Here is a 17,733-nt window from a genome sequence, read left to right as displayed (position 1 = left end):
GAGAAGCTAAGAGCTAACAAGAATCATTTTTAATCTCATGTAATGACCAGTTGACCAGTTGTCCTTTCAATGATAGCCTATCTTTTACCCACTTGTAATGCTGTCTCACCTATAGCAAGTTTCTCTGTACTTTTTAATCTGGGAGAAATTTTTTAATCTTTTATCTTTTTACCTGTTAACATTATGTTATCTGCAATATAAAATATTCAAAAGCATATGAGTTCACAGATTGAAAATCCTAACGAACATGAAAAGATGTTTCTATTCCGTCCATTTGTTGTTGATTTCTAGTAGAAAATAACGAGCAGTAGGAGCCAAAGGATTAAAGATTGTGGTTTAAAAAATAAAATAAAATTGATCAAATTCATATAGTGTCTTTTGGCAGGTTTTTTTTGTATAACAACTTAGAAAAGGCTGCCATTCTTCTTCTTTTTTTTTTTTTTTGGAGGAACAGTTCTGGGTAGCTGAAGAAACAAGTTTGCGAACCGTTGGAGATATACGTATGTTGTAAAACTGAGCCAGAATTACTGCACTTGCCACTAGATGGTGGTGGTGCTGAAAATGATAGTCCCGCTTAATTTGTGGAAAGACTAGATTTGAAGAGAGATACTCGCTCTACTGGAGGTCATGGTAGACGTTGATAATTACACACAAAAATATGTAATTACCAAGTGTGATAAGTGCTGATATGCAAAGCTGACTTGGGGATACTAGTGAAATAGATTGCTACCTCTTTTAAAGGTAAAATTACTCTTGACTGAAAAGAGGAACTTAAATATGCAGCACATTTATTAGTCTGTGATTTGAAGTTCTTATTATCTATCTGGAGTTATAGCTGATTATTTGCAGTTTATAAGACTTAACCTCTTCTCCAGAGATAGGACCTAGAAATCTGCCTTAAAGAAATGACCTAAATAATTCTGTGGTCTTCAGCTTGTAATGCTTTTAGAAACACTTATCAGTAGAGTGATTCTTAACCTTTCATTTGGGTGAAGGACCCTTTGAGAATCAATTAAAGCTTTGGACCGTCTGTCTCACATATCATTTTGAATATAATATCATAGGTTTCATGGATTTCTAAGAGCTTAACATGAGTGGAGAGAAGCACAAAGTCAAGCTAGGTGGATTCTTGCAAAACTTAAATTGTATCACCTCAAGGTTCTAAGCCAAGAACGCTGGAAGAATTTTAGATACACACTGATGTTTGAACAAGAATGGTGAGAAAGCAGAGGTTGTGTGTGAATACAGGGAATGATGTAAGAGGGCAAGCAGAAAGGTTCCCGAGAAGTGGAGAGAGAAGTTCTGCTTCCTCTAATGTACTGCATTCCTCTTTCCCTCTACTTCCCCATCTCATCTTTGTGCTCCTGTACACTTAATGCAACACTATTGGAACTTGAGACTTCAGTTTACTCTTTTTTCCCTCTAATTTTGACCCACTCTGACAGGTGAAATTGAGACAGAAGCATTCCAAAGAAGAAACGAGAAGCACTGAGGAAGTCAGATGTGACTTTGGGTGAGTACCTACCCTCTATGATGTTATTCCCTCATCTCTAAGTGGAAGTGATAATCACTGCCTGGCCTATTTCACAGACTTTTGTACGGATCAAATAAAATAGTTTATGTGAAAGTATAAATGTTGAAGTGTCACTGAGAGGTAAGGAACTATTATATGGTTGTGCTGCCCTCATTATGTTGTATAATAAATATAATGGGGGTATGAATAATTTTACAGTGAACACATCCTGATGGTAAAAAATTTAATGTATACCCAAAGGGGGGTAGGCAGATAGGAGGAAAACAATATTGTAACATCCCACTGTACCAGTGGTTCTCAACCCTAGCTGCACATTGAGATTGTCTGGAGAGCTTTTAAAATAAAAACATCCTAAATGCAATGCTGTATCCTGGATTGAATCCTGAAGCAGAAAAAGGACATTAGTGGAAAAACTCATGAAAACGAAATAATGTCTCTAGTTAATGGTAGTGTAACTATCCTAATTTCTTAGTTTTGACAAATGGACCATGGTTATATAAGATGTTAATATTGGGGTAAACTGGGTGAAAGGTATATAGTAACTTTTGTACTATCATGACAACTTTTCTATAATTCTAAAATTATTTCTCCAAAAATTATTATTTAAATAAAACAACTAAAAATAAATATACCTATGCCTGTACATCACCCAGATGGGGGAATCATAATCGCTGGGGGATAAGTCTAGACATATATGTATTTTTGAAACTTTCCCAAGTGAGTCTAATGTACCAGAAGGGTTGAGAGAACCACTGCTCTCTCATGTTCATTATACCATAAATACCCGAGGGACTGGAACCCTGCCTTGTTCTTTGATGTAGCCTAGTACCTAGCACAGTGACTATACAGAAAGCTTGTGCAAGTGTGTTCTTGCTGAATGAATCTTTATTTGCAAAAATCTCCTTAGTCCTCTGTAATAACAGAAGGAAAACTGAACACAAAAAATACCAGAGTAGATTTTCAGACATCTTCCCATCCAGAATAGTTTCTATTCCTGCCCTCTGTCTCTTGTCGTTTTCAGTTCATCTTCACCATTATCACCATCTTTATCATATTCCTAAAATACTAAAACTGCCACTCCATTGTTCAAAAATCTTACTTCATTCCCTATTATTTAACAAATGATATACTTCTTGGTAAGGTATGCAACATTCTCTATGCTCTAATAACATAAGCTGTTTCATGTAAGCCTACTACTATTTTATGTGGACCCTACATTAACCATAGTTTGCCTGCCATTCTCTTGAACATGTCTTGAAGTCACCCTTCTCTGTGTCACATACAGTAATGCTGCTATCCTCATCTACGCAAATCCTTTCCATTTTTCAAGGCTCCATGCCTGTGTAATGTTTTCAGGTCATTCCAGCAAAAAGTGAGCATTCTCTGTTTGTATCTACTATTCAAATGGCACCAACACTCAATATTTTCTTTTTTAATTATTTGTTTTCTGTTTTATTTCCCCATGAAACTAAATTAAATCCCCCATGGGGTGTTATATAGGTCTTCTATCCCCACAGTTCTTAACATTATGCCATCTACACAGTTAAGCATGTAATAATGATTTAATGTACATTTTGCACAAATACAATATTTAAAATAAAAATAGAAAATCAAAATTCAAATACAAAAGTAAACTACATTCATCACTCCAAAATATCTTTTAAGGAGGTTTGTTAAAACTAACCAAAAGAGCCAACTAAAGCCTGAATAAAATTTTGATGCTACTGTTACAAGAAAACTAATGTAACACTTACATTTCCCCAAAATGTAAGTGTTCGGTCTTAGTCATTTATCTGCTCTTAAGACTTACATAATTTTCTTAGGGGGGAAAATCCACTATCCAGTCCTCTTCCCTTCTTTATTTGTCTCTTCTCACCGCTATCCTCCCCACAACATATACACACATATACATACACACACACTCACACACACTCTAGAATAATATTATCTATGTGGTAGAGCCTTAAAAAAATGTTAGTTATTTCAGATATGGTCTACAAATAGAAAAAATAGTAAGTATCAATGAGCATTGTCAGAAGTTTTCCAATATTTTGAGAAAGTCACGCATGAACTATTAAGCTGTATGTTCCATTGGACTACAACTTTATGGTTGAGCATTGTTAAAACAAAACATAACTATAGACATCATTTTCTGGATGAATCTCATTCATAATTTCTGGCATTTCTGGTTCTTCTGCTTTGGGTTTTTCTTTCATTTCTGTAAAATCAAATAAAATAGATAAACAGATTCAATAAATTGTATTGGGACAATTGACTATCCATTTGGAGGAAGAAAAACTATTTCACAACATTCACAAAAACAAACTACAGATGGAGTAAATATTTAAACGCCATAAAGTTATAGAAATAATAGTGTTTTTCATAATCTTAGGATTCTAAGTAGAACACAGAGACCAGAAACCATAAGGGAAAAGACTAGTAGGTTTGAATACCTAAAAATTAAAATTATGTATGGCAAAAACCACTATAAACAAAGTTAAACCAAATCAAAGACAACTGGAAAAATATTTGCAACATATACACAGTAAAAACTATTATTTAAAGAGATTCTTTTTTTTTTTTTTTTTTGAGAGGGAGTCTCGGTCTGTCGCCAGGCTGGAGTGCAGTGGCGCGATCTTGGTTCACTGCAACCTCCACCTCCCGGGTTCAAGCGATTCTCCTGCCTCAGCCTCCAGAGTAGCTGGGACTACAGGCGCGTACCACCACGCCCAGCTAATTTTTGTATTTTTTTTTAGTAGAGACGGGGTTTCACCATTTTGACCAGGATGGGCTCGATCTCTTGACCTTGTGATCGGCCCACCTCGGCCTTCCAAAGTGCTGGGATTACAGGCTTGAGCCACCACGCCTGGCCTATTTAAAGAGATTTTTAATCAGAAAAAGATAGAAATCAAAAATGTTGAATGGGACAAAGATTCAAACAGACAATTCTTTTAAAAATTATATTTATAATAATCCTGAGATATCTAGTAGCATTAATTATAAAAGGGGGTTATTAAGACCATTAGGTGGGTTTTATTTTTTAACCTATTGCTTCTTAGCCTTTTGGCTAAGATCAAATGTATTTTTTAACCTAGCAGACAGGCAAAAATTTTTTAAATGTCATAATATACAGTGCTGACACACGTATGAGGAAAAGGCACCTGTCTTGTGTGAATTGCTACCATGTGTCTGGAGGCTAGTCTGACTGACTGTAAATCCAAACTTTAAATGTGGGTACCCTTTGGCCCAACAATTCGATTTCTAGGAATTGATTCAAAGGAAATAATCAAACTTAAGCCTCCAGTGCCTCCATTTCCTTATATTAAAAATGGGAGTATTATTTATCCACTCGAGTTTTTAACATTGAATAAAACAATCCACATAAAATATTTAATATGATCTGGCACATAGAAGAGTACCAGATAAATGTTAACTAAATAAATATTATTCCCAATGATATGCATTGAACATTGTTGTAATAGTAAAACTTGGCAGTAACCTAAGTGTTCGTCCTTCCAGAGAGACTGGTTGAATAAATTATTGCACATACATATAGCACAGTACCATCCAGATGTTACAAAAGACATCATAAAGATGGCTCCAATACTTTGGTTCAATTCATTCACTTCAGAGAACAAAAAAAAAAAAAGATGGCTCCAATACATATTGTAAATGAAAACAAAAACAAGTTACAGAATAGGATGGGTACTGTCTCATTTGTTGAAACAAAACAACCTTAACATTGGGAACTGGAGATAGAAGATGATATTATAGGGGACCTTTACTTCATATTCACTTGCATGTTGCTTTATTATAATGAATACTTAATACTTTTATAATCAGCAAAAATAGATATTCCCATTTGTTTGGTTAAACAAAGCAAAAAATAAAATGAGCATGAATTAATTGACTATATTGACCTTGCTGGGTTTAGAATGAAACTGTTCGGAATCAGGACGCTGTGTTGGTTAGAGCTGCTTCTCCAGCAGGGTACCCTGTGAGTGCACGTAGCACTTCACATGTCTGCTTTATCGGTTCCTCAAAACCGATATTACTTGGAAACCAACTAACCCCATGTTTTTGTTACACTCATCTTTTAGGATAAAGAGCAAATAAACTACCAAAGGGATTTCTTTAGAAAAGTTTCCTGGGAATAATTATGGTCTGATAGACTCAGTCCATTTCTTATACTGTCTACAGTATTATACAAAGAGAACTGAAGTTCTCAGTTATGTTTCTGAGGCAAGTGAAATTAAAGAAAGTTTGCATTATTTTCAAAATTCTATGCTTAGGAAAAAGTTTTTCGGGAACAAATCTTGAAATAGAAGGGGCTTTTGGTAAACCTGATAAAACCTATGAAAATGAGTTCCCTAGTAACAGGATCATATTTTACACCTTTGTGCCTCCCTCAGTACCTTGTACTATGAATTTACCTGCCTTCCATTTATCAGGAAAATTAAATTTCCTAGAAAAACTTAATTCATCGAGCTTTCTTGTTAATGTAGACTTAATCATTTTTTAAAAATATGTTACACATAATTTGTCCTCTATTGGGGCTATTTCACGGATTATAGCATCTTATAATGGATAGAGAGCATGAATAAGTACTTACTGTATATGCTTACATTTTCAATTTTTTAAAACTTTTTGAAATATGCCAAGACAGACATTGGTTGCATGAAAATATTGTTTACTTAAAACTAGCCAATAAAATTCATGGTATCCATTGAAATAACTGGGAATAACCCAGGATTGTCAGAGAAGATTGTAAATCACTATTCTGGGGAAGATATACCTACCTTGATGCTATAAACAGCCCTTACCTTGAGGAAAAGTATAAGTATCTTTAGCATTTTCCTGGTGTGCTTTAGGATCCTGGCCTTGGGGCCCACCTGTTTCTTGGTATGGTTCTGAAAAGCATTCTTTAGGCACATCCTTATTTTTATATGTCTTAGTAGAGAGGTCTTCAGGCTTCAGTGTTTCTTGGTGTATTTCAGGTGAATTTTCTTTAAGCTGGGGTGTCTCTTGGTATGTTTCAGGTGAATATTCTTCAAGCTGAGGTGTCTCTTGGCATATTTCAGGTGAATATTCTTCAAGTCCAGGTATTTCTTGATACATTTCAGGTGAATGTTTTTCAGACCCAGATGTTTCTTGGTTTATTTCAGTTGAATTGTCTTCAGAATAAGGTGTTTCTTGGATTGTTTTATGAGAGGAGGCTTTAGGCAAAGTAATTTCTTTACATGTTTTATGAGGAAGGTGTTTAGGTTCAACTGATTCTTGGTATGTTTTTGTAGAAAGGTCTTTAGGCTCAGCTATTTCTTGTGTTTTAGGAAAAAAGCCTTCTGTCTCAGCTTTTCCTGGATCTGTTTCATTGTATTCCTCTGGTTCTGCTGGGTTTTGGTCTGTGTCAAGAATATAACCTTTAGGCACATCTGGTTTTGGATATGCTTGAAGAGAGCATCTTTCCAGGTCAGCTGGGTCTTCAGATGTTGTACAAGGAAGGACTTTGGGTACAGCAGCTTCTTGGCACATTTTAGGAGCCAGATCTTCTCGTTTAGCCATATCTTGGTACATTTTGGAAGGATGGTCTTGAATTACAGCTATTACTTGGCATGTGTTAGGAGAGACGTCTTCAGGTTCAGCCATGTCTTGACATATTTTGGAAGAATTGTCTTGAAGTCCAGATATTTCTTGGTACATTTTAGGAGAGCGGTCTTCAGGTTCAGCCACATGTTGGCATGTTTCAGAAGAATGGTTTTGTACTGCTATTTCTTGGTACTCAGAAGAATTCTCCTGATGTATATTACCTTCTTGACATATTTCAGAAAAGTGTTCCTCCGGCACAACTTTCTGGTGGGGGGCTACTGAAGGAAATACTTTGGTTATACTCCTGCACCCAGGAGTTTTTTTATCTGTAGGTGTCAGTGCTTTCTCCACTATTTCCTTTTCTATCTGTGACTGAGGCTCCACCTTCAATTCTATATTTTTTTGTCTCTTTCTGCCTCTTTGATTTCCTTTTCCTGTTCTCTGCTGCTTGCGTTTTTTCTGTTCTCTGCAGAGAGATCAGAATTAGTGTCAATAATGGTGCTACGGAATTCAAATAAATGCTGTAATAACAGTGCCAGGCCCCCCACTGCCTTGTTGCACAAGGATCATGAACTAGTCACTTAATCTCTCTAGGCTTCAATCTCTTTGTTTGTAAAATGAAGGAGCAGAGCTAGATGTTCTCAATTCTTAGGTGAGGGAATGTTTCTCCAGGACTTCTTGGCGTTGATGCCTTGCTTACCTGGAGCCCTCTTGGTGGAACTTGGTAGTGTGTGTGTGTGCGCGCGCGCACATGTTATAGCATGTTCTTAAAATTTGGTTATGGAAAATAAATAATTCTCATTACAGATTAATAGACTGGCATTCTGGTTTATACACGAGTCTCTTTGCATTTAGTCTGTGTATGTTACTTCCCTACTCCTGAGTAAACTCATACAATTGAGTTTCTAGGCCTGCAATCTTGGCACAACTCCTTGTCTGTGCAGCCTGCAGGTGGATGCTGTAGATGGCTTGATTAACAATACATTGTCTAGTGTGAAGAATTCTAAGTTGCTACAGTACATTTCAAATGAGGTATACTGTAAATGGGTCAAAAGCTGCAAAAACACTTCTTGAATTTAAGAACCCTGGTAGATAGGCATGAGTGGCCATATTATACCTATCCCTAATTAATAAAGATCTAGAAGATGAAAGGATATGCATAGAAATTGCAGCCAGTGACAAATTGTTAGGCACTGCAAATATAAGCAAATACAGATGGCTAATACAGATGGGCTGGGGGCTGGGGGAAGTCCTATAAATAATCATTTCATCATTTTTCTAAATCTACTGAAATTCTGTTTCATGCTACCCGCTCCATGGAGCCTTCTCTAACAGACAACAGGACTAAAATGCTCTCCAAGCTTAGCACTCCTATAGGATTTATTGTGAGTACCATGCTAAAGGCAAGGAATGTAGGCTGTCTCATACTGCAGTTATTTCTGAATAAACTATATTTCTTTTAGTAAACATTTTAGACATTCTTTGGAGATAAAAACCAGTGTTTTTTATATCTTTATAGTGCCCATAATTCCTTGCATATTTAGAAAAATTATACCCTGTTCCATTTTTTGTGTATGTTTGAAATTTCCATTGTAAAAAAGTTTTTTAAAAAGACTACCTTACCAAACACAGTTTGAAGTCAATATCAAAAAAGGGTATGTGTTCACTTCTAATATAAGGCTATGGAAAAAAAGGAAAACGAAGGTATAGATGTAACAAAACAGTCAAAAATAATATTGAAAATTGTATTTAAAAGGAAATCTAAAGATGATGATTATGGCATCTCAGTATTACTACAAGTGACAAGATAAATTATAAAGTTCTTATAAATTTTTTGAAAAAAGGTATGAATAGCATATCCAAATTCCTTAGGAAACACATTTTTTTTTCTTAGCTATTAAATATGTAGATCTCTATATGAGGAGATCTGAGTAATATAATAGTCCATGTTCTTCCCTGGTAGTTTTTCAAAAAATACAAAAAATACCTCTGTGGCCTAAACTTTAATCTGTACTCTCTCGTGATTGTGGGGAAGTCACTTAACCTCCACATGCCTTGGTTGCCTTGTAAGTGAAGTGAGGTAAATAATATCTGCCCAATTTCATGTGGTGGTTATAAAATTACATATCATAACTTACATGAATGAATTATTCAAATATAAATTAGTATTCTAATATGAATATATGAAACACTTTTAGTGCTTCTATATGTCAGGCACTGTTTAAAATAATTTAGTTATTTTGTTATCTCATATAATCTTTACATCAATCTATGAAGTAGATAGTATTATTTTCATTTTGCAAATGACAAAACTGAAACAGGTGTTGAGTATGAATTAATTGTATTTAATAATCAAGCCATATACATCATCCACCTGCAGGCTGCACAGACGAGGAGCCGTGCCTGGATTGCAGGCCTAGAAACTCGATTGTATGAGTTTGCTCAGGGGTAGTGAAGTAACATTCACAGACTAAATGCAAAGAGACTAGTGTATAAACCAGAGTGCCAATCTATTAATTTATAATGAAAATTATTTATTTTCATATATTTCCAAGGGCTGTGGCTACAAAGTAGGGGAGCCAGGCTACGAATCTAGTCACTCTGGCTTTAACACTCAAGCTCGTAATCATGCACTCTGCTGCTTCTCTCTGAAACTAATAAAGTTTCACTGTATGGTATGTTTTAGTGAGAAAAGAGGGCACAGGCCTTAGCATTATAGAGATGTATCACCAGAGCAAATCCAGTCAGCTGCCAACAGGATCAAGGTGTTATCCACTTGAGTGAATACCCTCAGCCCAGCAAGCCCAGAAACCCAATTCTGTTAGCACACTGAAACTAGCTTCATTTATCAGGGGCAGATCTCATCAACTAGATTTAAGGAGACTGACCTATAAACCTAAAGACCAATTTTTAAATGACCAGAAATACAAAGACACATAGCAGAAAATACCTGGGCTGGCTGGACACAGTGGCTCATGACTGTAATTCCAGCATTTTGGAAGGCTGAGGTGGGCGAATCACTTGAAGCCAGGAGTTCCAGACCAGCCTGGCCATCATGGTGAAACCCCATCACTACTAAAAAATACAAAAATTAGCTGGGCAACGTGGCAGGCACCTGTAGTCCCAGCTACTTAGGAGTCTGAGGTACGAGAATCACCTGAACCTAGGAGGCGGAGGTTGCAGTGAACAGAGATCAGCCACTACACTCCATCCTGGGCAGCAGAGTGAGACTCTGTCTCAAAAATGAATGAATGAACAAACAAACGAAAGGGAGAAAGAGAGAGAGAAAGAAGAAAAAAAGAAAAAGGAAAAGAAAATACCTGGGCACTGGGCTCACAAACAAATGCACTCTCTCTGTAGGTAAGTACTTGGGAAACCAAATAATGATTGGAAGATTGCTTAGTGGGTATGGAATTTGGGAGCTAATTGGATAATTTTCAATAGAGTTACCTGCCATAGGACCCTAGTACAGAAGTTTCTACTATAAAATAATACATGTGTTCCTAAAAAAACTCACTTTCTGCAAAATCGTCCTCTATAAAGACACAGTGGTTATGGAGATGTGGCAAATAGGCTTGGGACAAATGATTCAAAACCTATGCAACATTTTAACTAAAACAATAATTGGTACCAGGAGAGAGCACTTGGATGGTCCAGACAAGCAGCTTACTGTGGCGGGAGGCTGCCTCAGGGGATAGTAAATGCAAATATAGTGTAATTGTGGGCTTGAAGCTGCTGAGACCTGAGCTCTGAGCCAGCAGGGGTTGCCGTTCAGTTGGGCACAGGAGGGAAGTGCAAGCTGCCACTTGGTGGGGAGCTGTGCAAGGCTGGTGTTGTGCATCTCTGGGGAGGGAACCCTGGATGCCAGCTGAAAAGAATCCTGCCTATACAGCAGCCAAGCTGAAAGCTTTTTCTTTCCAGCTGAAAGCTGTAATTCTCTTCCCACTATTCTGGCTCCTTTTGATTAGGAAAAGAAATCATGAACCAACAAAACTCCCGTATTATACTGACATCATTCTCCTATTTACCAATTGTATGTGAGCTTGGTGTTACAGAAACATCTGTTGTAACAGAACAGACAGTGCTCAGTCCATAGTGGGGTTTGTGGGATTGGAAAATGTCCTTTCATAGGACAAGTGCTTTGCTTAAATTAGTGGTTCTTAACTGGGGGTGATTTTGCCTGTTTCCCCCCCACACCACCACTGGAGACATTTTGTTGTCACAACTGGGGTAGAAGGTGCTACTGACATCTAGAGGCCAGAAAATACTACAAAACATCTTCAGTGCACAGGACAGCCCCACACAACAATTCTCCTGCCCACAGTGTCAGCAGTGCCAAGGTGGAGACACTTTGGCTTAGATGGATGCTGCACTTTTGGCTCTTTGGGCTCCCCTTCCAAGCAAGCAAGTCCCCAGTTGTCACAATCGTATTTGAAATGGATGCAATTAGATGCCGCCTAATTTATAATCACACTCTTGTATTCCCTTCCTGTGTTTACATACAGGTAAACATACAGGTGATCTAAACTCTGTCACTCATTTACAGCAAATGTTTTGGCTTACTCCATGGAGAGTAATCACACTCATTCAGTAAAAATTTAGCAAATAGAAAGCTTGGAGAACAATCTTGGAGGCTTCTTCAATGATGCTTCCCACTCCCAACAAGATGCTTCTATGTTTATATTCCCATAGAAGCTAAACGCCAGGCTTCTCTACAATATAATTTGGTTGCTCAGTGCTTTAATTAAAAGAGACCAGGGAAAAAAATATGTTCCCACCATTTTACCAGCTGTGTGTGTGACTTTCGGCAAGAGATTTAATTCACTGGAGGCTTAGTCTCTTTTATTCTGTAACATAGGGATAACAATGCCTGATTTACAGGATCGTTGGAAAGATAAAATACAGTGTGTAAAAGTGCACAGCACTACTTGATGCATAACATCCTCAATAAATATATTAGTTCCCTTTCCCTTGTGATGCTACCATACCCAAATAGCCATAGTGACATTTCCTTTTCTTGCACTTCAGCTTTTCTTTTTCTAAGTTGTTCTCTGTTTCTCAAACTCCAGGTTCCAATGAATTCTGTAATAAAATGAAAGTTATTAGAGAAAGTGATGAACTGTGGTGTTTATCAGCAAAAGTCCTATAGTCAAGTAGCAGAATCTCTATGCTAGGTTTTCCTCCTAGCTTTTTGAAGACAAGGACTACATCTCATTTATCCTTGTATCTCTGGAGAAAGCCTGGAAGCAGACATTCAGCAAATGTTTTTGAATGAAAAGGTCAGAGACCTACTCATACAGAGTATTTGTACATAAATGTGCTACCAACCTATTAATTTCTTCAAAATAATTTTACATATTGTACAAATAATGAAAAAAGCAGCCATATTTTGCTGTCTTTAACATGATAATTTGTTTTCATTTTATTGCTCATTTCTGTCCATTCCTTTTATTATACAAAGTTGTAAGAATAGCATACCACAATTTTATCTTTTAATTAACCTAACATTATATTAGAACTATTTTCCATGATGTAGTCTTCATAATGATAATTTTAACAACAATATAATGCATAATCTAGTTGATGTACTCTCATTTACCCAGTGCTTCCTCTTGGATTGAGCATGTAGGTTGTTGCTAGTAATCTTTGCCTTGTATATCAAATTATAATAAGCATAGTCATTGCATATAGCTTTTCTTTTGGATTTTTTCCTTAGAATGGTGTTTCTTCAAGTTCTTTGGAAAATTAAGGGTATGATCAAAAAAGTTTCTGCTGCCAACTAAGGTTGAGAAAAATTAATGAGTCTTTGATGTAGAGCTTCCTAGAGCCTGTGAAGTGATGCACATCTGCACTAGGACCTCTGAAGGATAGAGCATGCCCCTTGAACCATGGTACCTCTTGTTCTTGGGATAAGGGTTCTTTATAGAGAAAAATTATACCTTTATTTTTACCAACATCTAATTAAAGTTGACATTTCCTTCAATTATGAATGTAGATAACAAACCACAGTAGTTTTGGCAGTATATGACTTTTTTTTTCTTCAACTTTTAAGTTCGGGGTACATGTTCAGGATGTGCAGGTTTGTTACATAGGTAAATACGTGCCATGGTGGTTTCCTGCACAGATCATCCCATCACCTTGGTGTTAAACCCAGCATCCATTATCTGTTCTTCCTGATGCTCTCCCTCCCCCACAGTATATGACTTTGTCCCTATAAAGAGATCACATATATTTTATATAACATTACTGTTGTTGCAGATACCTTAAAATATCGCTTACTGGCTATTTATTTGACTTGATACTATTATTATTAGACCCATCACTGGATATTGTTATCTAATGCATCTATAAATAATCGTATATAGATTACTATATCACAATTTTTAATTTTGATATTTGTATCTTAATATAATTATTTTCTTTGTAATTTTATATATCAATTTTATACCTTTAAAACTTTTATTCAAAGAAGGAGTCTATGGGTTCATCAGAATGCCAAAGAGATCCATGGAGCAAAAAAATTTTAAAACAATGTCTTAGGGTATCTGAAGGTCTAAGGTTCCACAAAACATTTTGAGAAATGCTGCTTTAGGATAGATCCAAGGACTGAGATTAGTGAGTCAAAAGAATGAGCAGTGTTATAGCTCTCACCACTTATTGCCAGATCTCTTTCCAAAAGTTTGACCAAATTTATGCTACCATAGAAATGTATGAACTCACTTGTTTTACCACAACCATCTAATGAAATTATTGGATGAACTACCCAATGAAAGTATTGGGTAGTCTCATTAGCTTTCATTTAAGTATATTTCCTTTTTTTTTTGGCCAGATCCACTGAAAAGAGAAAATTATCATACCCCAAATTCTTCCCAATAGCTACCAGCCCTTAAGGTATTTTTCATTACCTGGAGAATGGTTCTCTTCTTGAAGAGGATCAAGTGTCTGATGGTGCTTCAAATAAGATTGGTCCTTTCCGAAATCCATCTTGCTGTAATACCTTCCTGCTATTTTGGTCTGACTTCCACAAGCAGTTTAAACGCTTTTTAAAAATATCAAAAACAACTAACACTTAAAAAAACACACACACACACACACAAGCTTGCCTGTCACTTGACTTCCCGCCTAAAAGTTTTATCTGGCTGGACCACAACTTCAGGCTAATTCTACTTTCTTTATCACACTGCACAGGTGTGAGTAGGGGAAATGGCTGGTGCTAGCAACCTCTAGCATAGGTTGCTATTTATACAGGGAAACTCTCTGGCCACAGCCTGGCATGGCACAGCCTCCAGTCAGCACTCTTTTGGTTCTATCTGCCAGGAAGTGTCTGGATCCGACGTTCCTTTTACAGACGGAGGTGGCCTGGTATAGAACACAATCTAGGCTCCAACCAGCTCAGTGGCCCAGGGCAAGTCACCTCCCTTTTCTATGACTCTCTTTCTGCATTTGCAAAATGAGTAAATAATTTCTTGCCTAATTCATACAGTTATTGTGAAAGTGAAAATAATGGATGTGAAAATTTTTAGAAAGTATGATATATATTAATCTTACATGGTTTCCTGTATGTGGATTTTTTCACCTTAATCTGTTGCAAAATAATGTACAGTTTTGCCGTGTATGCTGTTAGACTTAGATAAGAAATAGACATAAAGAACCAAGTTAGAAATTCACAGTAATTTTGTACCCTTTTTTGCTCACCAAATCATTCACAAGTGACTCAAGATAACTAGTGAAAACCATTGTTACTCATATAGGGGAAGGTAAAAAATTATTTCTTAATGAAAATATCACCACATTGTATCGCAGAAATTAAATTAAGATCATCAAAGGAAACATCCTGTCTCCAAGCAGTCACCCCATTTTGGAGGACAAGGAGCCACAGACTACTATGGTTCAACTAAGGAAGAAACCCTGAGCGCCTCCTCATACAGGAAGCCAGTCTGGGAGGTGCAGGGTTAATATGTGTGTTCGTATTCAGATTGAATTGAAGTGAGTTTGAATTCCAGTGTTGGCATTCCCTAATTCAGTGACCTGAAGCAAGTTAGATAGCCTTTGAGTCAATTTACCTATTTATAACATGGGGACAATATTGGTATCTACCTCATAAAGTTACTGGGATAATTAAGTCCACTAATCCATATGAGGCATTTTATGTGTGCCTAGCATATTTAACTTGGTCAATAAATGTTAGCTACCAATAAAAATACAGTAACCAGATTTTGGTAAACCAAATTGTAGTTTAAATGCACTAAAGAAAGAGAAAATCTGAAAAGGATTCTTTATAAAGAAAGACCTTTGTAGTGTGAATAGACATCCACTACTTCCATGGAGTCTTAAGGCATTGGAACTGGAAGAGCCCCAAATCATGTAGTCCCTTCCTATTTTATATACAAAGAAACTGATAACCAAGGAAGAGAGTTACCTATACTTATTTCTTATTGCCAGCAGCATCTCTTACGGATTAGGAGATAGGTTATCATTTTGTGTGCTTAATCTTTCCTGGGTATAAAAATGTGTGTATGATGTAAACATATTAGAGAAACAAGCTATCAAATACACTGAAGGGTATCGAGAATGATATAACAAACACCCAAGTATCTGCCATTAAAATTTAACTTGGTTTTTAATTACTAAATTCTAATGTTTAGCTTTACCTCTCTCAGTTCCCTGGTCTTTTTCTTAAGTAAATCTCTGTATCTGAAAATCCAGATAACTTCAGGGAGCCCCTACTCAAAGGAATCCTGCATGGAACAGCAGGCATTCTTTGTAATTTATCTCTTGAAAATTTTGAATTTTCAGATGTGGGGTTTAAAGATCTCAAAGTAACTTTAAAAATTAGAAAACAATGTTTTTTAAATATTGGTCCCTTTACTTGATATGTCTTAATTCTTACTAGTTAGGTTGTTTCTTTACATTAGGATAGTTTAATAAAATAACATTATAGAATCCCTCTGGGACACCTTCAGAGGATGCAGAGGTACTTCTTGAATAAAATTATCCTTACTCAGAGCTTATAACACCCAGTTCAACAATTCAGCAAATTTTATTTAATGCCTTCTCTGTGCTACATACTGAGCAAGGCTGTGAGGCTATAGAGATGGATGGTGCAGTTCCTGAGCTCTGTGTCCTGTAGACTCATAGAGGAGAAGGTATGTACATCTGTATTGTAAGGAAATAATATTTAGATTCTTTATATCCTGTTATAATGTACCTAAGTCGATTCCACCCCTGCCCCATGTTCCCTGTATCTAGAAGCAGAGTGTGGAGGGACTGTAAGAGGGTGGGGTTTCAAGTTAACAGTAAATTGAAGGTAATACTGGGTGGAGGGGGCCAGTGGAGAGATACTTTGGAGCAAACTAGATTGGAAGTCAGGCAAGGTGTCTCTGGCATGATAAACAGGCCAGAGCGGGAATTTGAGACAGAAATAGCCTACAGTAAGTTTACAAGCCATAGTTCATGGTCCCTTCTCTCTGTAGAAAATTATAGTTGGAAAATTATAGTTGGAAATTTAGTTAGAATTTAGTTAGAATTCTCTAACTAGAATTTCCAGAATGTGTGTTAGCCATTAAAGTCCACGTATTTTTAACAAATGCTGCTTTGTTCTAGAGTTATTTGCATGTATACATAAACCTCTCTGTAGGCCATAAACCCTTAGAGAGCAGTTTCAACTCCTGGTCCACTTTTCTGTCTACACAGTATGATCTGGTGGGAGGCTTGGCTCATGTAGTCCCCATAATTGCCCTCTCTCCCTGCTTCATGGACATGCAGCCTGGAACAGTACTTTACTCACTCAGGGCTTGATGCTGCTGTGACTTCATAATAGCAATACTATCATCTGTGCCAGGGCTCTTTCTACTGTCATTCATTCCATGCCCTGCACTGTTCTATGTGCTAGATAGAGTAATTGAACAGCAAAGTCCTTACCTTTATGAAGCCTACATTTTAATGAGGAGAGATAAACAATAAGGAAATAAGTAAAATATATAATGTATCAGATGGTAATCAGTGCTTTGGAGAAAACTGAGCTGGGCATAATAGGATAAGGAAAATAGGATGATGGCTGCTATTTTAAATAATGTGGTCAGAAAAGGCTCCACTGATAGGGTGACAGGTGAACACAACTGAAGGAGATGAGAGGCCAGATATGCCTTGCTGATATCTGGGAGGGCATTCCAGGCATAGAGACACCGCAAATGGCCCAAGGAGGGGAGTGGTAAGGGGGTGGGATCAGAGAGGAAGCCTGTTATTGCCCCTTGTAGGGTTTCTACTCTGAGTGAGATGGATAGTCATGGCATGGTTTTGGACAGAGGAGTGATATGATCTGACTTACATGTTTAAAGAATTATTCTGGCTAATGTGTGGGACAGGGGCAGAGGAAGCAAGAGGAACAATCAGAAGGATATTGTAATGATCCAGAGGAGAGATGATTAAGGTTTGGATGATGGTAGTGGTGAAGTCATGGTCAGATTCTGGATTAACTTATAACTTGTATGTGGTGAGACATAAAGAATCAAGATAAAGGTTTGGTGTGAACAACTGGAAGGACAGAGTTAGCATTAACAGATGAAGAAGACTGGAAGAAGCAGGCCTGGAGGAGATGATCAGGAGTTTCATTT

The 17,733-nt window shown here is 36.9% G+C and overlaps 1 protein-coding gene and 1 long non-coding RNA gene across 2 annotated transcripts in view; one reads left to right on the top strand and one right to left on the bottom strand.

Annotated features, from left to right (window-relative positions):
• The window catches only part of LOC105733382 (uncharacterized), a 50,663-nt gene that overhangs the window by 704 nt on the left and 32,226 nt on the right, over window positions 1–17,733 (top strand). The window contains exon 2 of the long non-coding RNA XR_001111262.3: window positions 1,446–1,513. This is a non-coding gene — a long non-coding RNA (uncharacterized LOC105733382). The remainder of the gene's footprint in view (window positions 1–1,445; window positions 1,514–17,733) is intronic.
• On the bottom strand, window positions 3,078–14,362 carry HEMGN (hemogen). The gene is made up of 4 exons (XM_012475778.3): window positions 14,026–14,362; window positions 12,109–12,202; window positions 6,358–7,586; window positions 3,078–3,752 (listed from the first exon to the last, which is right to left on the bottom strand). The coding sequence occupies exons 1-4, from the start codon at window positions 14,102–14,104 to the stop codon at window positions 3,655–3,657; spliced, it is 1,500 nt and encodes a 499-aa protein (XP_012331201.2). The 5' UTR covers window positions 14,105–14,362; the 3' UTR covers window positions 3,078–3,654.

Source organism: Aotus nancymaae, unplaced genomic scaffold (assembly GCF_030222135.1).
Source record: "Aotus nancymaae isolate 86718 unplaced genomic scaffold, 86718_ANA_hifiasm-v0.15.2.pri h1tg000003l, whole genome shotgun sequence".
Classification (NCBI taxonomy): Eukaryota; Metazoa; Chordata; class Mammalia; order Primates; family Aotidae; genus Aotus; species Aotus nancymaae.
Note: the sequence above shows the minus strand (reverse complement) of the source record. Positions and strands in the feature narration are given on the sequence as shown.

Coding starts and splice junctions, on each gene's coding strand:
- HEMGN (XM_012475778.3), bottom strand. CDS start 14,104: ATGGATTTCGGAAAGGACCAATCTTATTTGAAGCACCATCAGACACTT. Junction 7,587..12,108: donor ATGTCACTATGGCTATTTGG/GTATGGTAGCAT, acceptor ATCTCTCTGCAG/AGAACAGAAAAAACGCAAGC. Junction 3,753..6,357: donor TACTTATACTTTTCCTCAAG/GTAAGGGCTGTT, acceptor TTGATTTTACAG/AAATGAAAGAAAAACCCAAA.